This window comes from Diachasmimorpha longicaudata, chromosome 4, assembly GCF_034640455.1.
Source record: "Diachasmimorpha longicaudata isolate KC_UGA_2023 chromosome 4, iyDiaLong2, whole genome shotgun sequence".
Classification (NCBI taxonomy): Eukaryota; Metazoa; Arthropoda; class Insecta; order Hymenoptera; family Braconidae; genus Diachasmimorpha; species Diachasmimorpha longicaudata.
The window spans coordinates 6,687,557-6,711,040 of NC_087228.1; the positions used below are offsets into that span (position 1 = coordinate 6,687,557).

The window sequence follows — 23,484 nt, forward strand, 5'->3', positions numbered from 1 at the left end:
TTGATGTGGCCGGTACAGTGTTGCAGCCCCTAGTCGAGAACTTCGGTGACTAGATAGAGACACGACTACAGAAGCATAAACATATCGTGTGCTCGATGGGGCTTGCTGGTGCGCGCGATCACTGCATTTTGTGGGCGGGTGTTGTTGCAGACGAGTACGTACCTCAGCTTTTGCAGATAAATGTAGTGGGGGTGTTCTATGACGCTATAGATCACCCTGACTCCACCCACTGGGGGACGCCAGGAGGCGGGGCTTATTTTACGCGGTTCACCGTGTAGCGCCACGTTGCGGTGGCACACGGAGACATTCGCCAGAGGACAACAAGTAAATAATCCCGCCAAAGGAGTTTATGGAGGTTTGATGTATCCATTCTATCTTCTTCTTCTTTGTAAAAATAACGCACGATAAAGGAGAGCAAAAAAAACAATTTTGTCCTCTTCATTCATTCATTTTGACGACGTTACGCATCGTCTCCTCCATTTTTAGATGATTCAGTAAGATCAGAATATTATTTGCAATCATTGAAAGCAATAACAATAACGTTGACAATACTTCCAAGTCATTTTTTGGGAATTGTCACTGCTGCTACAGTTTTGAGGTTATCTAGCAATCAAACATAATTATTAATCCGGAAATCATGAAATTCACTTACCTCTGATGTTCTACACCTTCCGGAAACCCAATCCAATGAACTTCCAGTAAAATGCACTGACACAATCACCCGTAAACACTCAAAAAAACATGAAAAATCTGAGAGATTCACACAACGTGTTTTCGTTCCACCGTAGTTCGAGCGTCAACCGTCGCCGCGCTGCGATAGATTGAGCGGTGTATGAGGGGCGGGGGTGTGTGTGAGGGGGGAGGGGGGACCGCCTCTCGTTACTGTCTGCAGGAGAAAGACTCAAGATCCCGCCCCTTGCATTGTGCATTTCGTCGAAGCCCTCATATTCACATGATCTCATTACTCACCGATGAAATCTAATCGTTAAAGTTCTTATAATTTTTTTTTTCAATCTCTCTCTCTCTACATCACTTGTCATGTGACATCACAGTGCCAGGATAACGCACATTGACGAAAATATTGACATATCAGAGGGAATAATCGCCAACTGTGCTATCAAAATTTTCCCTCCCGAAACGAATAAATAAGAGTTGATCGCTGGAGGAGAGGGCGGGTTTTCATGAAGAAGAAGGGAGGAGGGCCGAGGGAGCGCGGACCTCCCCCACCATGCGGCGTTTCACCGCGACGCCAGTCCGCAGTCAGTCAGCGCTGGACCGCCGCCCGCACGATTTCAAAAGCTTATCATGTTGGTGATTTTATCAAGTGCTTGAGCATTTATCATCGCACCTAACCTCGATGTACGAGACTAAGGCGATTGCAAGTGACGTGATTGCGATTAATACAATTGGATAAAATTTGGGGTTAAGTGTTTGGGCTGTTGTATGTTTTTTTTTTTATTAGTTTTCACAACCTGACCCGACGCTCGGCCGAAGTCTCCCCGCCCGGCTGTCGCTCCACCTCTCGATAAAAATCATCACGCCCACGAGTTATTTGACTTTGAAAATCGTCTTTTTGGGGGGTCAGGTATGGACTAGGCGATGGAATAGTGATTGTTATTTTTGTTTTTTTTGGTAACAGTGGGATGCATTTAGCGGACCGATGCCGGGGACGAGTGACAAATCAATTCTGTGAGTATCGCGGAATGAGTGGCTGGACATTGATTGACGTTGGAGGGACATTGATAATGTAGGGAATTTTGGGCTGTCCCTGATCGCCGATAATTCGAGTGTCAGTGTCGCTTTTCGCGATTTCATGGATTTTTCCACCCTTTTTTTCTCTTCGTTGGAGAGGAACAAGTTTGAGTGCTAGTGAGTGATTAAACGGTTTATCCTGTGATTTGGTTGGAATTATCGGTGTGGAGAGGTGATTGTAGGAGCTAGTAAAGTGGTTGCTGGACCCCGAGGGGGTGAGGATTTTTTTGAGGGGGTTTTGGGCCTGGTGATCATTGCTGAGGGGCGATTTTTGAGGGACTGAGGGAGACAGATGACTCGAAGGAAACAGCACGCACCGCAACGCATGAAATGTAAGTCGCTGACTGGTTATTTGGGGGTGATGATCAGGAGGGGGTGGTGAGGACGGCATGAGCGTTGGCGCGCGCCACGTTTCTCAACCACGTGGGAGGCCATGAGGCGCTAACAATCGCGGTTCTAGGGTCTCCGAGTGGTGCATTACCGCGGAAACTGTTTGAGGTCATTTTGAGATAACGCGAGATTATCGGATGGACGTGGGGAGGCCTTGGGCGAAGTGACGCGCCGCAATGGTTTTACAGAAGAATAAACGTCAATGAAAATTTTGTTACCAGAAGAATTAGGCAATTCGAGAGGAAGTCGGAGAGAATTCAAGGAAAAAATGATTGAACGAACTTGAATTTTTGAATAATGAAAGGGAAATGACGCGAAGGTCATTGAATTTTCATAGAAATTTTCTCTGACATCGTGTGAAAATTCGAGGGTTATTTTTATGTCTTTTACTGATCCCAATTGGGTAAGTTAAATTTTTCTAAGCGAAAAACATGAGCCAATTTTCCTTAGAAGTTCTTGACATTCTCATAGAGCAAGTTTTACGTGATGATATTAATCCTTGCACCATTTTATCGGACCGAAGTCTTCCTATTGAGGTATTGACTCAATCATCGTATAAGTTTCACAAGACTCAACGTGTTCTTTAATGATTTAGAGATCGAGAGATTTTGCATATTGACTCACCTATCCCACATTCAAGCGTAATAAATCTCGTTGTCAAAAATATCTACATCTTTATTACAAGATTTTTGAATAATGGAAATTGGTTCGAAAATTGATGGGTGATTTTTGTATTCAGAATGAAAAAGTTTCTCTCGACAAGGTCGCCGTCATCAGTTAAATCATTTTTTTCCTCATTTCATAATTATGCAGATTGAGAATGAAAAATTAATAGACGCCAATATTTATTGATGTCAGTAATACTGCGAAATTGATAATTGATGGCTGAACGTGTCCACTTCATCGACAGACATGAAGAACAGATTTGCAAAAAAAAAGTTGGCATTAACGTTGAATTAATTGCGGTAACATGATCTTTCAAATTGAAAAATGAATTAATTTTTTGACAACTTTCATCAGTTGCAATAAATTAATGCGAGGCTCTGATTGTACATGAAGAAACAAAAATTGTGGTGCTAGTAGATCAGAGAAAAATTCTCACAGTCGACTATAAAAATTTTGGTACTTTTTCCTGGGTTTGTCAAAATAAACTCATTTTACCGTGGTAGTACGGTAATTTTTCTCGAATTTTTTTGTTTCACATCGAAGGCGAAAGCTGGCTATTTAAAAAATCAGAATCCGCATACCAAGGGGCCGTGTAACTTAACTCATTTAATTTATAGCGTCCGGCCAGGACACAGAGAGTGAAAGGAACTGAAATTCGTCAAGTTTCGTTCGATCCCAAGTGGAATCATCCGTTTGCTGGAGACTCTTAATGAGTTGATCCCCGAACGATGAAGAATAATTCCCCAAAAATCCACGAAAAACGTGAATGGAGTCTAAATGACTCCCTTATTCTTGTGACATTAGGTATCAAGACATACGTGGGCGTGTGGAAAGAAATATATTGCGACGCAATAAATTTTCAACGGGCACGCATTCCCTTTTGATTCCCACGGACGATTAATCTTTTGCAAATTTACGAGAGAGGGATGAAGACGTTTGATTTTTCTTATTTTCATCGCCAATCGCCTGGAGACTCATTTTCACAATATTTTTATAAACCCAGAGCGGATCAAACGGCATTGAAAACAATTTATTTGTCGGAGATCTTTGAAAAATCTTTAAGAGAATTATTGCAAGATCTTCCGATGTCCCTGATGCCTCAAACCGATTCTCTGGAAGATCTTTCCAGTATTCCAGGATGCGTGTCTCATCTCGTGGAATTACAGAAGTCTGTCATGCACCAACGACATAACAGTTTTCCGCACTCACATCACTTCGTGCAGTAAACGGCAAATAAACGCATGCTGCCGCGTGCATTATTTTTCGACTCGTTTCATTATAAAAATCTACCATTCGTTCTCCAATCCTCAGACCAATCAGAACACCTTCACCGCGCTTGCTATGCAATGTCCTATTTAATCCCGCTGTGCGGAAAAGTGATTTTTCAGGCACGCTTCGCTTGTTATTGCCGATCAGTGCCTTCTAATCCACAAAATTGTATGAAATAAGATGTTTCTCTACTTTAAAACAAACGAAACAGACCCGTTCTGTCTCGGAGCTTTCGCAAGTACTGCAAAAATTAATCTTCAGGAAAAATGGATTATCCTGTTCCAACACATGCGCACCTGAAACATCGAGAATGTTTTTTTTAAATTGAAATCTCTTGACGAATGAACTGACAACTCGGTAGTTCGTGACTCGCCTCCATTCCCCGGCTTTTTCAAGTACGAGAAAGAGTAAAATAATATGAGAGAATGAGCGAGTGACGTTTATTTCTGGACGGACGCATGAAAGGAGTATCTCGCGATGCCTTAACGATCCCCGCGCAAAATACGGCGAAATCCACTAGTGTCTATAGAGCAGACAGGGCAAACTAGCCCGCTGCTAAAGCTCCGGAAAATGAGTGATACGCTGAGAGAATCACATCATTTATTCAAATGACCAAGTTACTTCGTGACTCGTCGGGTACGAGACTTTATATTTAGTATCAACGCAGCTAGTACTCGTTAGCGCAAACTAGAGGAACATTGATTCGAGATGACTGAGCGTCAAGCATTTTATAAGGTCTCGGAAAGAGACACTAACTGAGCGAGGGCTCTCCTCATTCTCAGGAGGGAAAGTTGACGCTTAGAAAAATATCTAACTTTGGAATATCCCCCAGAAATCTCCGGAAGAATTTTCCAAAGATTAACTTGAAGAGCTTTCTGGTAACCGAAAAAAATCCGAAGCCAAATTCCACCGGTGACAATTTTTAATAATTAATGGTTATTTTAATAATCATTCAGAAGAGTTTTCCAGTGATCCGAAGAGATCTTTAGAAGGGAAATTGACAAAAGACAATTTTTAAAATTTCTTCTTCGAAAGATCATATTTTGGTTGGATTGGGTTTGTTTGGTTTTGATTGGCGAAGAAATGTTATCTTTCAAACCAGCGAAAAAGTCAATTGTCTCCTTGAGAACTTCTCTTCTGAAGATCGTTTTGGCTCGTCAAATATTTATGCAAGCTATTTCCAAAATATTCGTGTTTTTATACGGTTTGATGAACGAATAGTGATTGTTGCTGCTGAAACGTCACAGTAATTGAATATCACAATTACAACGACTGGCAAAAACTTTCTCTTTTCTATATTGACAACTGACTGAAATTCTCATCGCTTTGAATACATCATGGATGCGTGAAAATTTCTGACATGATTTGGTGCTTCCTCTGGGCCCCTCGAAAGCCGTAGGGCATCCGACGAATAATATTACGGATACCCATTGCGCAAACTTTCACCCTGTAACAATGGCTCGGGGATTTTAAGACGCCTCAAATGTTTTTCTGGAATTCCAAGGACAGAGGCCATAAATCTATGCCCTCCCCTTCCAACACCATCCGAGGAAACATCAGCGCGTCTCGTTTGTCTGAATAACGTGTCTTCTCCCTTTTTTTCTGTTTGGATAATAAAAAAAAAAGGTCGTGGGTTCGAAGGGAACTGGTAAAATACTCTTGGGAAAATGAAGGTAGAAATAATCCGGGGTGTGCTTAGGTGATCTACCGAGCGCTGCCAAAGGTGACTGACAATTGCTGACACATTAACCTCATTAAATTTATGGACCATAATATGATAACGAGATAAATACGCACTTCGTTGTCGTTTACGGATGAATTTCCTCCGAAAATAATCAGAAACCAAATTGAAAGAATTTTTCTTTCGAAGATTTCTTCCCAACGTCACCAAAAATCTCTCCAGAATAACTTTTTATCACAATTAAATAAGACGATAGATCAGTGTGTCCGTTCTGCTCGTCATAAAAGAACCAGTAAAATGTCATATGTTGACCAGAAATATACCATACACTGTAGCATATACACCGCGGGAGACCAACGTCCTCGAGAGGAGCTTAGAGTCTCAACGAGGCGCAGCGTCGCGGCGCTAATAAATTAGCCCTAAGAAAAAGATGGCCGAGATGACGAATGCCCGATGCCTTGTGTCTAGAGGCACATGAGCCTGGATGGGTGTATCGCTGAAGAAACGTTGCGGGAGTGAGTCAATGCCGTTCGCGAGTCGGGGAGGAGGAGGGAAAGACAAAAAAAGTGAGTGAAAAAACTGAAACGATGAAGAGACTGGCTGTTATGTCGCAAGAGGGCTGAACGAGTGAGTAAACGATAAGAGGTTACTGTCTCCAGTACATCAGCCGCCATTTGATGACTAAATTCCATTGCATATTTCGTTCAATCGTCAGTGATAACCTGCCTTTGGCTTGTCTTTCAAAAATCTTTGGAGGCCATGACGGCGAGCTTTTTGGTGGCCAAAAAACTCTTCATTAGGATGATCTTCTAATATTTATGGGAGATGTAATTCATAGCCCGATATCTTTTCCCAATGCACCTTAAAAAAAATCTAATCAAGATAATTCAGGACTTGCAACAATCCTGAGTTTATCCAAAGGCGTTAGAACGCCAACATCTACGTTAACAACCATCTCTGTCTAACCTCTGTATCGAATTTCTCGGTGGATACGCTCCAATTGCACCGCGAATGGACGTGAAGCCTTCATTCCAGACATATCGAGTGAAGAGATGGCCGAGGCGTCTACTCGTCAATCAATTGAACGCAAACTTGTGGGCCCGCGAGACTCTCCGCGCGTCCGAGTAAATAACATTCGACGTTGCCCCGTCACTGTTGAATGTTACTTATGCGCCAGACGAGTTATATTGGCATCTCCTCCACCACCTCCCTCATCCCGCTAGCTACCTCACCAATCCATCCTCTTGATAAAATCCCGTCTCACATTCTGCCAACATAAACATGGAGTATACGACACTGACCAGCAACCAAACGGACAAAACACGAGACTGTGAGATCTCCATTACGATGGAAATTCCATTATCCCTCCACTCGTACACTCTGGGAAAGAAGAGTCCTCTCCCTGGACGCCTACACCCACAAGCAATCGAACACAAGTATCTTCCTTCAACCGTCTCTACGCTTTAACAATCTGTCTTTGTTTTACTGGGCTCTCTCACTTGCGCCACAAACGCCCGAGGGATAGAGTCCCGTCGTGTGGCCACCTCCTCTTTCTGTCTCTCTCTCTTACTCACTCACTCGTTCTACCTCCCCCGCCTCCGCAACCCAAAACTCACTTATCCAAACTGGGAGCACCTCGATTCACCCAACATAATCAACAAAAACAGGGTAAAAAGAATGGTTTATTTCATCACTACCGGTAATCTCAGTCCCTGTGTTTGTAAACAGACTCTATTCTAATACATCATCGTGTTTATGTTTATTTTTTTTCAAGGACTTATTTATGGACTCGGAAGTTGGGAAGTCTTCCGACAAAAATAAATAAAGCAAAGGGTTTATTATCATTTTTTTGCTTCCCTCCCCCGGAATTAGGGAACTTCAAGGTCGTGTGTGGGTTGAGAAAAATTACGTACCCATTAAACATCATCCGATGGCGACCAAGACGACGTTTAGAGGGTTCAGTATTCAAGAGAATTAGCATTTGCACATGGGAAGAAGGGATTATGTTACAGTCAGAAAATTTCAGAATCACGTGACAACTCCATCTGCTCGTCAGGAGAAAAGAAAGTCCTACGAAATCATATTGAATATTTTTTTTACCTGACACGTCCGTAAAATACCCCTTTTCTCCCGCTAGGACGAAAAAGTCGACATTTTCGGCGAGTATCAAGAAAAAACTTTATACTCATCCTTCGTGACTATTCCCTCTACATACAGGTACAACACAGATGAACACACTTCCCCGAAGTGAAAGGTGGCGGGGGGTTGCGAGGGGGATAGAGAATAGGTACATAAGCGTTTCCACACCAAACCCCATTTTCCCTCTCTTCTCTCCATTCTCCGTATATACATCGAACGTTATAGCCATGTAGCCTTAAACTACAGTGAGATAGAACGAGAACAACCCGAGGAAGTATAACCCGCGGAGGGGTGGAGGGGGAGCAGGGGGTGGACTTCTCCGTCCGTCTCGTCTCGACTCGTCTCGCGTGACGGCCTCGTCAGCCGTCAGCCCAAGCTCCGTCCGGATCGATACGCTTGCCACCCTTTAGCACCCCCTTCCCACCCTCCCCCCCTCCCCCACCCCTTTGCGCCTCTTTCGGTCGTAGCGCCACCCTGAGTGCCCCCCTGTGCTTCGGCCACGAGTAGTGTGGCGCCTCCCGTGAAAAGCAATGCACCCACCCTCCTTTCGTGTCCCTCGCAGTCCTCGCACCCCCACCGCCCAACCCTCCTCCTTTTCTCCTGTATAGCTGCCGCTCGAGGCGCACAGTCTAGTTGAGTCGAGTTGAGCCACCGGCCGGGTCAGAAGACGTCTGCTGCCCGGGCGAGCGACAGCTACCCCCCCACACCCCCACACCCTCTCTCCTCTTATTTTCTCTGCCCCTCTCGGCCACCCAACCCTATACTTCAGTCGTTCCTTTGGTCGCTTGGCTCTCCTCTCGCTTCTCCCCTTTTTCGCTTGCCGCATCCGCCTGATCACCCCCTAACACCCCTCCCGCCGCGATTTCTCTTTCTCTCTTTCTCTCGCTTTTGTGGCGATCCTCCACGACTCCATTCTACCGTGACGTGCTGCGAGATGGACAGTTCCTTCTCACCCCCCCTCCCCCGCCTGCCCCACGACCGTAAACTGGCAGTTTCTCGTCCGTATGGACGTCTATCGGAGTGGCTTTGCGGGGGTGGGATTATTTGTCGAGGAGATTTAGCTATTTCATTTTTTTTGTGAGTTGAAAATTCATTTACGTTATGGTTAGAATGATATGTTTGTGATGGCAATGTCATAATTTGGTAGGAATATTTATTCTTGAAGGAGCCAATGCGGTCGAGTAGTATCAGAATTCCGAAATATTGATGATGGGATCAGAGGGGATGGTTTTGATTTCATTGTTCAATAGAAAAATTGAGGGTTACTAGCCTCGTAAATGAGCACTTTTGATACAATACCGGTATTGGTCATTAGTGGTAGTACCATAGATAGTCGAATTCCCGCGCTAAATTCAAATTCACATAACCTAAAAATCACTACAACCCCAACCACTGTATTATTTCGAATACCGCCAGAAAGACTTTGTTCCCACGATATCAAATGATAAATGCCCTTCTGACCGATTTAATGATTTAATCATTGAATCAGATTCCGAAGAGGTTGGATTTTTTTTTTCCTGAACTAAGGTATGTCAGCTATCGGAGGAGTGACCCATTGATGGCACCGACCAATCAATACGTGATACACCGGAGTTAGGGGAACAGTCCTTTTTCTTCTGGTCTTTCGTATTCTTCTCCTTTACCCCCTTCTATTTTCTCCGGGAGGTGAGTGACGTGCGCGCGGACGAGTGCTAGGGACAGCTCCCTCGATGGCGGTGGCGGGCGCGGAAGAGGGTGGCGCAGGCGGTGGTGAGCGGTCGGATAGGGGGTGGGGAGGTAGAGGGAATAAGGGAATGAAACGCTCGACGTTTCGTCAACCTGTCGAAACAGAGGAGCTCTTATCCGCATCACAGCGAAGATGGTGGGGCGTTCAGAGGGGTCTCCAGGAGGGGGTGGGAGTCTGAGGGGGGGTGGGCAAGGGGGAGGGGGAGGCTATCCGAGCGTCAGTCGGAGATGGAAAAATGAGAGACGGAATATCTCGCTAAGGTGAAACCGCGCACACAGACGTGCGAGGTTTTTTCCACCGGAAAGGATAGAGAAACGTTGATCAATGCTATCGGAATGACGGGTTGAGTGACGCGGGTGGTTCGGCACACTGACGGATACGTCGACGGCCGGACGTGTCTGAGCCCGTGTAACGATTACGCTCTGTGGCCCAATGCCAATCAATCAGCTCATTACGTTACGTCAATCGATGGTGAGATGAGGTGGGGAGAGGGGGGAGGGAAAGGGTGTCGTCGTATGTCTCTTAACAGATATGACGCCCTGGCACTGATGGACATCCTCAATTTATCATTAATACATGGAAGGTTTTGGACCGGGATTGACAGAAAATTTGGATGGACATTTTGGTTTTTTTGTGGCATTATATGATGGGAGAATTATACGAGGGAATTTTAGGTGACGAAGTTTTTAAATATCTTTTTGCTAATTAAGTCCACTGGGTTTTGTATAATCGATTGATTCTGAGATATGATGTATCTCAGAAGGTTTTTGGTGTTTTGATGTTAAATACAATTCAAAAGCGAAAATCATTGGGAGACACCATTTGCTTTGAGGTTAGCTGGATGAATTTCAGGTGATTTTGTTACTAGAAAATTCACCACTCGATAATCATATCCAGAGATAATGTAGATCACCAATGAAATATTGTACACTAGTAAATTAAAGTAAGGGAATATTTTTTTCGATTCTAGAATAATTTTCTTGCGTAATTTATTATCATTGTCATTTTATTTCAATCATTTATTTAGTATATTCACTTATCACTTATCATATTTAGACAGTCCTGTCCGGAGGTGCAATCAGCCTCTCGGCCATTTTACACCCTGCCTTCAGGCAGCCGTCTAGTCGCTGGTATCGAGTATTTGTGCCCTACGAGCTAACTCATAGAGCCCCTTGAGCTAACTCATAGAGCCCCTTGTATTTAGTATATTGAAGTTTATTTATTCGAGCGATAATTTTTCCTGTGACCGATTTAAAAAACAAATGGTTTGCAAATCCAGTTCATTAATTGGGTTATCCCGCTATCCCTCTCCCTCCGCCACCGGATATGGCGGATTGAATTTAATTCAAACAACTGAAAAGCGGATGGAGAAATACTTGTCCAAATAACACTTGAGGTTCAACATTAATCAGATATTCCCATCAAGGTTCCCAGCAAACAAATTAATTAATTACCATGCTCTTCTATTGCCCATGAAGATTCGGTATCATATTTCGTGAAATACTCATTTAATTACTTTTCTTGACCGACAATTCAACAAGTTCATAAATTTTTGTTTCTCTCCTATTCACAAATGCACTTTTTTCAAATTTTCTCCCTCGAATGAAATTTAAACTCGTCGTTCTTATTGAAATGTGAATTGAAGGCGACCTCGGAATATTTTATCATCAACAGGATAAAACAAAAAGTCAAATAAATCACGATCAAAGACCAATGCATCACTTGACGTTTGCACTTCATTCAAAAAATAATTGAAAAACTAAAATTTCCATTTATTCTCCATCGCGAGTCAATGTAAAAATTATAGCCCCCGATATATCGTCTAACATCCACCCAGAGCTGTACTCTATAACCATCGTGTGTCGGATAAGTCGAGGCGATCCCTCGGTATACTGACGCCATCATAGATGGGAGCCTATCCAAGGGGGTGATTTCTAATTTATGACGTTGGGGCGATGTGATGAACAGACGTCATAAAGCATGTCGCGCCCCGCACTGCAGCCTACTCCGCCTCCGTTCCGCGTCCGCCCCTGTTATCGCTGCCACCCACCTCCGTATAACTTCGTGCTCCCTCTCGCTCTCTCTCTCTTACCCTCCTACACCCCCGCCGTTCCTCGACCACTCGTCTCCTCCCCCCGCGCATCCCGATACCCCCTTATGTACCCGTATAAGCGCCAAGTCTGCACTGAGCTTGTGTACCTCTCACTCACACATCGTTCACCATTCGTGGCCTCTTGAATTCTTCTCGACGTTCTTTTTCTTCGCGAAACTTTGATTCACTCTTTTCCTATCCCCTCCGTTCTACCTCACATAGGAGAGCAGAGCCATTTTTTGGGGGGGTGGCCGTCATTCGCCGAAACAAGAAACACTGATTGTTGTTCAATTTGACAATAAGTTTTTCGATAATGGTTTAAACGGTCATTATTTAATGTTCGATATCTCGAAATGGATAAAGTTCAAGTCCGCAACTTTATTTCTCATTTTCCAGGTAATTTTTTTAGTTTCAATATGGAACGTTTAATTTGGAAGACTAATATTTAGACTTTAAAAGTCGAGACTTGAGACTTTCAGATCTCAATATAAATTTTTTCAACGTCTCAACCTGAGACTGAAATATTGCAACTTGAGACTATCACAAGAATTAAATTGGATCTCTCCAAAGTTTCAACTTGGGACTCGGGACTTCAACTTGAATACCTCAATACCACAACTGTGGGACCAAGAAGAATGGTGTGATCAAACCATTTAAAGTCTCGGTCCATAGTAGAAAAACTACTCACTTCAGCTATCCTCTCCTCAAATATAAACACACATCTCCTTAATCTCTCGATTCCTCGTTGTTCTGCGGTTTACGACGGTTCACGTTACAACTGATTATTAGTCCCCACTTCCAAAACCCGTCGTCGTTCTCTCCTCTCCTTTCCTGCCCTCCCCCCTTCCTCTCCCACTCTTCATCATTATACACAGGGCAATATACGGCCATTATGCCGTAGCCTCCGATATATACAACACAATCTTCTTGTAATGCCGGCCATAAAATTAAATTAGGGTTATAACACGATTTTTCACAAAGGTCCGGTAGACCGCGTCTCCCCAGCATCTATATAACATACGTCTTTCAACGGTTCTATCTGAAGGGTTACTCAGTCCTTCAAATCATGGCGCCAATTTGGAATGTAATTAATTTAAAATCATGTGAAATGATTTTACAGTTGGACCTGGCACTTTCTTCACTCTTGTACCACCTTTCGATGATAAGAAAAAGGATAATGACCAGGTGAATCGTATCTAGTTCAATACCAAACGACGAGAAATAAGATTTCTATTGTTCCCAATCCATCAGGCTGTCATGTGACTGCGTGTCAGTTGTTGCGACTTCACCTAACAGTTGAAAAATGAATAAAATAAGTTGATCGATCGATTACTGAAGAAACGTGTGCAGTTCATCGACTAAAAATACACAATTTGGTATTCTCCGTCATGTTGGGTTCTATAATTCACTGTCAGTCTGTCACAGGTCCTCAGACGTCAAATCATTTTTGTTAGAATCATATCCATTATTATTATCGTTAATAGTTCATTGTCTCAGACAGGCCAATAATGATTGACATCGCTGAACAATTAGTGATTGAAACTGTTAGAAAATAAAATGGTGTCATTATTCATCAAATCCATAATAAACAACGCCGTCCAATGCCGATAATATGAACCATGAGAATTGGGTCAGATGTGAAACAATACTGAGGGAAAAGCTTGATAAAAATTACGTAGAAAATGGCGGCAAATTTTTTGAATTGTTTTGTTTTGGACCCCAAAAAAGTCTTCAGAATAATATTTGAAAGACGTTTCAAAGACACGCGATTTTTTAGGCAATCAAAGTATATTGTGATCGTGGGTAACGTATCGTCCGAAATTATTTTGGGTCCCATCGAACCTTCGCGGGCCCACAACCAGATGGCATTCGGGGTCCCAAAGCTCGGTAAAATCTCTTCCCGAATATCCATTAATTTTTTTAATAAAGGACGAACTGTAAAAATACATTGGAGCTTTTATATACATATTAGAGCGTTTTATTACTTTTTTGGAAGACGGGACTCTAGGTTTTGGGACTAGTAGTGTTGCCACGAACTCCCCAAAATCGTAAATTACTATAATATGCCCGGCGAAACATCTCCGAGACAAAACTGCATATTTCCGTTATTATCGATCGACCGGGGAAGCGATATTAAACTGGCTCTCTATGGTTACGTCGGTATCTTTTCCGAAAAAAGCATGAAATTACTGATAATTGACTGGTGAGTAATAGTGAAGAAGTGAGGGAGGAAGAGGGGATTATCTTTTAACAATTCCCCTTGACGCTATAATCAGCCCTGTCGAGACATGATGATTAGCGACGCCGTCTACCCAATGTCCTCATCATTATATTTTTCTGGGACCTTGAAAGAATTACCAAAATTAATATGTGGATCTCACGACGAACACTGGATGCTCTTCCCCGTCAAGACAATCTGCAGGTGATTTTTTAGAAGATCTTTCACGAATAGTGGTCTTCCAAGAATATTTCAAAAAATCATCTTTCGAACATTTTCGAAAAAATAAATTGTCTCCGGAAGAATTTGTCTTCTGGAGATCTGTTGCAATTCTTCTACAAATATCACAACGATATTTCAAAGCCCGATATTTTTCAAAATATAAATTTCAACTAATAAAATCCTCTTACGACCCATTTGATACACTAATTTGGCACATTCACGAGCTGAAATAATTATGTGGCTCTCATCAACAGCGACATTGACGATGTTGATAATCTTGTCAACTTGACACATAAAAAACCCCAACTCAAGTATTTCCCCATCCCCATCCCCATCCGCCTGAGTAATGAATCCAGTTGCTATCGGGGAATTCAGGAATGCCGTTTTAAAAACAAAAAAAAAACCTGCGTATTATTTTCGGAAATACATAGAGATCTGGCAATTCTGAATTTAAAACGGCATCACTATGAAATAACAACGTCGATCTCTGGGTGGATTGGTCAAGCGCTCTGGTGTTATATCCACCGGAATATATACCAGAATGAAAAGTGGCGATGGGTGAAGCTGTAGGTGAGCACGTGAGAGTGAGGGAGAGATATGCCGCGAATAAGAGCCAGAAAACCAGTCCAACCGTCTGGCCCGATGCGTCCAAATGTTATTGTTTATTGTGGGCCAAACCGGCAGCTTGATTTATCATTCCCTCTCCCCTCCTCCTTCTCACCCTATCCACCCCCTATCCCCCCTCCTTCCTTTGCCACTACCACCTCTCCACGCCCATGCGTGAAATAGTAACATAATCCGTTTGATTTGTGGCCGGTGCCCATTGTTCGTCCATGCACTTGACTAAAAATACGTATCCCAGGATTCAGTCGATACTCACAGAATGTTTATTCATCCGCTAGTCCCACTCTCCTTTGCTCTCATTGGAACTCTTATACGTCATCAACGCTCACTTATCGGGGGTTCACAGTAGTCGATTGGATTAAAAGTACTGATACCGCGAGGGATGAGGGAAACGAGATGAGAACGAGCCAAGTAAACGGGAAGGGGGGGGGGGTGCAGGCCCCCCAGGTGGGGCGAGTGAAGGGGTAGGGGGCGCGGCCCTTCTAGGTCCAGTGAGCCCGGGGCACAGCCCTCCGTATTATAATATATTAAATTCCTACCGATGATTACCTCAATAATCAGAAAAAATTTTACTAAAATAATTAGGTGTTGCCCCCCCCCCCTTCAGGATGAGCGGGCAAAAAGGGCAGAGGGCGCAGCCCCCTGGCCTGACGAGTAAGCCCCCCATATTCTAATATACTACATTATTACCAAAGATTGCCTCAATAATTAAAAAAAAAACAATATAAATAATTTCACATGAAAAAAATGACTTTTAGAAATGTTCAACTATTCACCGTCATTTGCATAATCATCTCCTATCCCACGGAGAAATGCTCTCCCTGATAAATATGAAATTCTCCATTGACACTTGTTTATCAAAACCAGATACTTCCCACGTCACGAGTGATCCGATGAGCCTTACTCACCACATCCACTAATTATAGCTCCCCTATTTATTTTATTTACCCACTCGCACTAGTCTCCACATCCATCTGCACTAAAAATCATCTGAAATATTGTACATGTGGGCTATAACCGAAGGGGGAGGGGGGAGGAGAGAGGGAGGCGGGGTAAAGTATAAGGTCGTGTTATGTGCGCACACAGAACGCACCCGCCGTGGGCCACAGAAGCGATAAATCAAAATTCCATTTCAACGTTCTAACGAAGGATCAAATAAAACACTTTAATTGACGTTTTTACGGCGGCCAGCAGCCGATCCCCGAACTCCTGCCTTACTCGGCGAGGGGATTTACCGAGCCTCTGTGAAAACGCCGGGCAAGATGGACAGCGCTTCGTCATAGTGAGGGAAATAAAAAAAAAATATTAAGAGGCATCTTCTTTTGTGAACAATTACATCATTGATGATTTTTCGATTAACGGATATTCTCAATTTCCCACACATTCTCAAGGTATAATCTTCCCAATACGCGTGAAGTAAACGGAAATACGTTGATTTATGTATCAGTCAGCTTTTGTATGATATCTCCGAATCTAAGAGAGATAGCGCAATTTTGCTCTTTACATTTATTGTAGCGCCTAATTCGCTCCACAAAACAGGTTATGAGAGAAATTTTCCCATTTTCTCTAGATTTTGAGTTATTTATAAAAAACCAGTTAATACTAAAAAATGACTCATCTCCGTTTACCACTTCACTGTTGTTAAAAATGTAATATGTCACCGCAGGAGATATATATTTCTCTCGTGAGAGATATAGACTTATTCGTAGAATAATGCAATTGTCCATTTCTTCAAATCGTCAACTAAAATTTCCGCAATCCCAAAAAAATGTCCTGTTCTCTCTCCCTCACGAAATCCGCCTTCTTTATTCTCGAAAAGTGCTCAAGGTCATCAATAAGCTCCACCATTTGCCCCCGTGGATTGTTCCGGTAGTATTCCCGGTGTGTGTGGGTAAAAGAGCATCAACGTAGACGGTGGCAGAGAGCATTATGGCGTAAACCAGCGGGCGGTCCCTACCGTTTGACGAGAGCCATTCATCCTCATCCACCTACGTTGATACTTGGACGTAACCACTCACGCACGTGTTCGTCCATCTCGGTGGGCCCATCTGTCATCCGTCAGGATACCAGAGACTGTGGGTAACTGTGTACAATGTGAGGGAGTATGTCCGCTGAGTACGTCTCGATTCGCAAGAGACTACCCGGCTTTACACCCCTCATATCATCGATCCTCTGATTAATCATCATCCAGTAGCACTCGAACTTCGTTAGAACTTTCGGATTTTTCTTTTCATGTTTCAGCGATGGGAGGGACTGGTGGATTTCGAATATTTACCATCCGATGTTTTACGTATAAGTCTCGCGGGGCGAGAAGAGCGCCTTCTTCCCCCAAATCTCGAATCAAAAATATCGAAATCCTGTGATACCTAATCCTCATTGGTTGACATCTATGGCGCGTCATTGGCGCAGAACCTAATGAAATTTCTAAAATTCTTCATGACTAAGAATAACTAAAATGCGACAACCCAAGTCAAGTCCCTATTTTTTCCAGTGTACGTAAGTATTTTGTGACATCAACTCGATGATACATCGGCATCCTGACCTCTCTCGTCGACACGACGATGAGCTGCCAACGGGTTCGCGCATTAGCTCGAGGACGGATAGCACTGTCTAATCGTACCCCATAAATTACCAAATTAATATTCCGCTTTGGCGACGCAGGGCCATCCGTCAGGTGTCAACTCCCGTGTAGATAGTACCTCCTGTACCCCAAACCCACCGCCAACTCTCTCACTCGCTCCCTCTCACTTCGTGCAAACTTCTCCAGCTCCCTCCACCCACGTCATTCAAGGACCTCTGTATCACCCATGATACACTGGCTCATAATGCATCATTAAAATTAGTGAGGTCACATTGAATCGAAGAATTTCATCGGTATGTCAGCGTAAGTGATAATCAATGTATCCACTGGGTGGTAGAATGCTGTAGACCACCGGCGTTGATAGTACAGGCTCACCCAACCCTCGTTGAGACTCATAAGTATGCACACCGGAGGATGCATTTCATGTCAGATTTTCTACACTCTCTGTTTACGTGTCGAATGGTGTTTCAGAGAGAAGAAAATCTCTGACTACATGTGCATTTATATAGATCCGAAAAAAATCAATTGCAACTTGAGACTTATGAGTTGAAATCAGGACTTTTAAAAGTCTCAACTTAGGAATTTCGAAAATAGAGACTTGATTTCTTAAAGTTCCACTTTGAGGTTTTAAGGTCTCAGTCCTCTAGTCTCTCACCTCCAATTTGACGCATCAACCCTTTTATATGACTTTAACAAAACATTTCAACTCGAGACTTGAGATCTGAGATCCGGAGCTTCGAAAGTCTCAATTTGAAGCTTTTGCAAATGTTAGTTTGAGTCGTTAAAGCTTTAATTTGGGACTTTAAAGTCACAATTTGAGACTCCTATGCTGCGCTTAATTAAAAACTTAATTTGACAAACTAAAGTCTTGATCAGAGACTTTGGAAACTACCAACTTACGACATGTGCATTTATACAGATCTGCAATAAAAACAAGTGAGACTTGAATTTGAGACTTAGGATCGGGAATCAGGTGTCCCAAGTCCGCTCTATATTCACTTTATCTACTGTTTCGTTGTGCCCCACCCTCCCCTACATAATACCCATTAATATCGGTCCCCCAATCGGCGAAAAAATATTTCTCATCGATTTAATCAACACCCGTCGTTATGATTTCAAAACTCACTAGTCCCCTCGTCACAATCACTAATAAATCAACAAAACGACTCGCCCTGTTACGATAATTTCGCCCACCGCACATGCACGCATAAATTACCGTCACAATATGATATGATTGTATTTTCACACGAAAATAACACTGGCAAGAGTGTAGACTGGGACAATTAATGCATGAGATCCCGGGTGACGAATCAGTCTCAATCACGTGAGGTACGTAACTCTAATGCACAGTTGGGCAAAAGACTTCCGTTATACACGTGACGTACAAGCCAGAAATTATTCCTGAAACAATTATTATTATTATTAGACGCATCGTAAAATAGTCCTGGAAAGGAGCTGTAGAGCGGAGGATCGTTTATATTCATAAAGCAAAACTAGTATCGCCATTCGCTGGGCTGTGTTTCACGACATTATAACCAACACATGTGACCCATTACCTAGTCGAATAATTGTCGTTAATAATATTAAGTATGCAGCTGGACAACTTCAACGAGAATAACAATTTACCTGGATTATGTGGAGCGCTTGGAGTGTGATTTATTCATATTGATTTGAATCCACACATTCACAGGGTTTAGAATTCCCATAGCCCGACTCATTTTGCCCCAGTTAAGTTTACCAGAACAATGGAAAGTCTTCAGTTATTTCCATTAATAACAGTTAAAACATTAGACTGAAGTTTACACGAAATAATTTTAACGCGTTACCTCTAATTAGCACCTCTTTTAAGGCAGGACTTGAAGAAGTCTCAAGTTGAGGATATTAAAAATTTCGGGACTTCACTCAATCAACTCATCGCATTATTTCGTACAGATAAAAAATATCTTATTTAAACTTGAGACTTAATATGTCAAGTCCCGATTTTTAAGTCTTCGCTGACGACTTACAAGGTACAAATCAACACTTCCACTGTGGCCTTGAAACGGCCCTGGAAATTCTTTCGAAAAAAGTACCCCATCAAAATTCCTCTCCGTGAATCAATGAGCACTGAGTCTTCTGCCCTCTTCAAACCGCCTATCACCGTAAAGCATTATCTCGCCGGACAGACTCGCAGCGAGTTGATGGCGACATTAAATTTCTCCTTGGGTCCTAGCAGGCTACAAAGCAGGTGCCCTACGCCCTAAAGCAGTCATCAGATACCCCACTCATTGTGCAGTTTCACATTACCCTTTGGGTATAGCCCTCACAGGTGTAGTAGGCCATCCACCTGGGTCACCCAACCTGTTCCTTTCGGTAGTCAACCACTATTGCCCCAACATTTGAGGCATAACTAGCCGGTGACCCTTGAATTATTCTACCAGAACCTCTGAAATTACGGAAATATAATTCTCCTATAAATGCTAACACCTCAGCCATTCGTTTCTGAATATTTCACTTCGTTTATTTTTCTCTTCGATACGACTTTACGATTAAATACATTTTCCATATTTTAATGGCAACTGGAGTCTGAAGCCCCCCCGGAGGCTTCACAACACCATTATAAACGAATGAACGGTTATTAGCCCATTGTATTTATCTTCTTTCTCAATTAGCAAATATCATTCTGTAATAAAACGTGACATCGAGCGTAAATAAACGGGGATACAGACGTGGAAAAGAGGTATAAAGTGGCTGAAAACTCATGTGAGTTGAGGTGAGTTGGATGGGGTGGGGGGTGGAGGGGGGGAATCGATTAAAAAGACATGAAGGAAGAAGGCAAAAACGAGAATGAAGAGACAAGGGCGGAGAGAGATGGAATATGTACTAAGGGGTTGTGTGAAAAATAAAAAAAAAGGGATGAAAAAAGGGGATGAGACGTTGGGAGATATGTACGGAAAAGCTCGTTCAGCTCGAATTGGCTTTTAGAAAGAGGCGGAATAATACGATACGACGCGTTTCGTTATAATTATCCATTTCCGTTCTCTCGCATTGCAGTCGTTAGCATTCTGGTATAGATCGTAATTGGTGAGGGGTTAATTTGCACGAGTTGACCCATCTGTTTGTCATGTTGATGTAAATAATACGATGTCGTTACTGAAAGTAATTTTTTTTGATGAAGAGAAAACTGGGTATATAGTCGTGAGGGTCAATGAGGTCGTGAATTGAGGTGAAATGTTGAGGGTTAAATGTCAGGGGATGGATATTGTAGGTCAAAATAATTTTACTTTGTACTACTTCAGATAACTCCACAGATTTGACCCAAGTGGCATGATGGCAATATTTTGGGTCAAATATCCTGAGCTAAATATTGTGGGTCAAATCAATGTCATCCACGGGGACTACAAGGTCATAACATGACCTTAAATCTCAACGTACCTCAGTAGATTGTCTAGAGTTCCGTCAGCGCTTTGAAATCATCCCCTCTCCCCGTCATTCTGAATCCCCGAAATTCTTCATTCTCCCAGTGACATTAGATGGAGACGAAGAAGATATTTTGGGATGAAAAAGTCCAAGACTTACCGCGTATATATCCGCAGTTCCAATAAATAACAAGATAATCTCAAGAGAAATCAAGCGAGTTATGCCCGCCATAAAGGTTGACCCACGCGCAGGTATATCCGGAGTACAGGTTGAGAGGGGCCGAGGGGGAGAGGAGAATGAGAGACAAGAGAGTCTCATCTCTCTCATTCTATTGCTGGCATCCCTCACGAAGAGAGGGGATGATTTACGGATGATTATCGAACATTCCTGATGAATTTCGATGGTTCCACCGTCATACCAAGCTTTCTTCTTCTCTCCACATGCCATCCCTCCCTCTCTTTTCTCGAATCATTTGGCTCTCGACATCAGCCATTTTACTTCTTCAACTCCATTGGTAACATCACTCGGCTTGATCTATAGCTCGTAAATAGTCTCCTCGTGAGTCAAGGAGCCCGGCGATTATTTTTATGTCCATTCGATAGGTCGTTGGGACACGAATGATTTCACAGAATATTCTGGTCGGATGGAATAAATAAGTTTAAATTATGACCTCTTTGCCGTATTTCGACGCCTGAGAAATTTTATATCATTCACGATTGACGGACATTGAGATTATCTCTGATTCACTCTGATGATTCTTCTTTTTTTTGAGAATTTTAGAAATCAGGGGGGATATGCGGCGGCGAGGATTCATCATTAAATTATATTTTTTTATCGGGTGAATTATGACGAGTAGTTTCGAAAGGTCACATAGACATTCCTTACTCAGGAGAAAATTCGAATGGAGAATTTCAAAAGTTGCACTTCGCATAGGATAAATAGCATATTTTTTTGAAATAAAAATCCTCGCGGTATTTACTATTATTTGAACAATATATTTATTGAGAATAAATCATTGATAATTTATTCATTTTAATAAAATGCTTTACTTCATTTTAATCAACGATTTATCCCCGGCATAAATTGAAAAATGAAGTGAGTCGTGAAATTTATTTTTTCATGGAAAATTTAATGGAACTTCCAGTTTAAAAATTGAAAAAGAAATTCAACGCTTTCAGAAACACAAAAAATATCTTTCTAATATAATAAAACCTCATTTGAAGATCTCGTAACTACTGTCTAATAAAAACAAACAACATCTCCCTCTTGATTTTCACCAACTACCCCAAAACTCCCCTCCCAAAAAAAAAACTCTCGCACCCCCGAATAAACCATCAGAATATATCCGAGGCATCTCAGAATACGCGAAGCCGTATTCGCGAATGTCCTGCGAAAATTTCAACTTTTCCCTCTCCCCTTCCATTCGCGGAGATTCTCCTCTGTCTCAACTTCCCCGAGGAAACATGTAGACGAGCGAAGCGAGCGACGCGGGGGTAGGGGGAGAGGGAGCAACGATGGGCCTCGGGGCGTTTTCACGGCACTGAAGATCGTTCCGAAAGAAAATTTCGACTATAAATAGCAGTGTATTTCTAAACGAGGTACAGAGAGCGCATTGGATCTAAATTATGAATTTCATCAGCGGCAGTCTGCCGTTTCATTTCACGTTTAGTTTCACCACCCCCTTTTGCAGTTCCCTCCTCCCGGCAACCCCTTTGCTCACTCGGTACTCACCACTGTGCGTCCCTCCCTACAAGTGTGCCACGCGATCTGTCGTCCTTCTCTCCCTATGAAAGGAGAAAGCGAGAATGAGCGAGAGGGTTGAGCGAGTACGAGTTCGGGGGGGGGGGGGGTTGGGAAGGGGCTGAGACCCACCGCGAGATGAAAAGTTCTGGCGAAGACATAAAAATGCGGCGCTGCATTTCCCTTTTAAAATAAACGCGTCTTTTGCTCTTTTTTCAGTTTATTATTATCAAGTTGTGCACCCACCAGCATTCCACCACTAGCCCACCCCCGCCCCGCACACCCCTATCCACTTTCTTTTACGTTGTCGTCCACTTCTCATTCCTCTTTCTTTTCTTTTCCCACCCCCCCGCTCCCCCTCGAGCCAGTTTTTTCCCATCTTCCGGTACTTCTATTCAACGAATACCGCCACAAAGCCATCCCCCTGGAATCTCTTGTCTCATTGCCAGGAGGACCTGAAACAACACTGTGAATTCGTAAGTTTGGGGTTACAGATTCGGTTTATGAGAGTTAAGGGAGATTGTTTAGACGAGTGTGGGGGCAGGGGAGAGGATTTTAATGCGATGAGGCTTTTTTTTATAAATTTTCCCTGCATTTTAACAAGTCTGAGGGTAAATTTTGATCAGATCAGACTGCCTCAAAGAATCAGATGTGAAGATTAAGAATGATTATTCGTAGCCACTCCGGACTTCGTTGAGACAACGAACTCAAAGCTGATAATCTGTCAGACGAAAGTGATCATAATTATCACCGGATAAATCAAATCCCCCAAAAATTCGCCAATTTTCCTTGAACTCATATCCAGCAGTTAATTCATTCTTCCAATAATCCATCGACCGCCAGAAATACCTCAAAATCATTGACGCGCTTCTAAAAATTGAAATACATCTCCCAATTAAAAACCGATTCACGAAATCGATTAAATCAAAGTGTTGATAAAGTTTCATTCAGGCATTCCCTTTTGCCTCCTAACCACTCACTCTCA

At 42.7% G+C, this 23,484-nt stretch overlaps 2 protein-coding genes across 9 annotated transcripts in view; one reads left to right on the forward strand and one right to left on the reverse strand.

Annotated features, from left to right (window-relative positions):
• LOC135161293 (protein tiptop) overlaps positions 1–23,484 on the forward strand; it is a 124,765-nt gene that overhangs the window by 39,870 nt on the left and 61,411 nt on the right. For 2 of the 4 annotated variants that reach the window (XM_064118732.1, XM_064118733.1), the window contains exon 1: positions 1,268–2,084. The exons of the other annotated variants lie outside the window; for them this stretch is intronic. Coding sequence is in view for 1 of the 2 variants with exons in the window: in XM_064118733.1 (XP_063974803.1) it covers positions 2,045–2,084 (40 nt within the window). In the remaining variant the exon portion in view is untranslated. Of the gene's footprint in view, positions 1–1,267; positions 2,085–23,484 lie in introns of those variants that run through there. 4 annotated transcript variants of the gene reach the window in all.
• The window catches only part of LOC135161295 (zinc finger protein 91-like), a 91,881-nt gene that overhangs the window by 23,361 nt on the left and 45,036 nt on the right, over positions 1–23,484 (reverse strand). For 4 of the 5 annotated variants that reach the window (XR_010298758.1, XM_064118740.1, XM_064118737.1 and 1 more), the window contains exon 1: positions 653–788. The exons of the other annotated variant lie outside the window; for it this stretch is intronic. The gene's annotated coding sequence lies outside the window, so the exon portion shown is untranslated. Of the gene's footprint in view, positions 1–652; positions 789–23,484 lie in introns of those variants that run through there. 5 annotated transcript variants of the gene reach the window in all.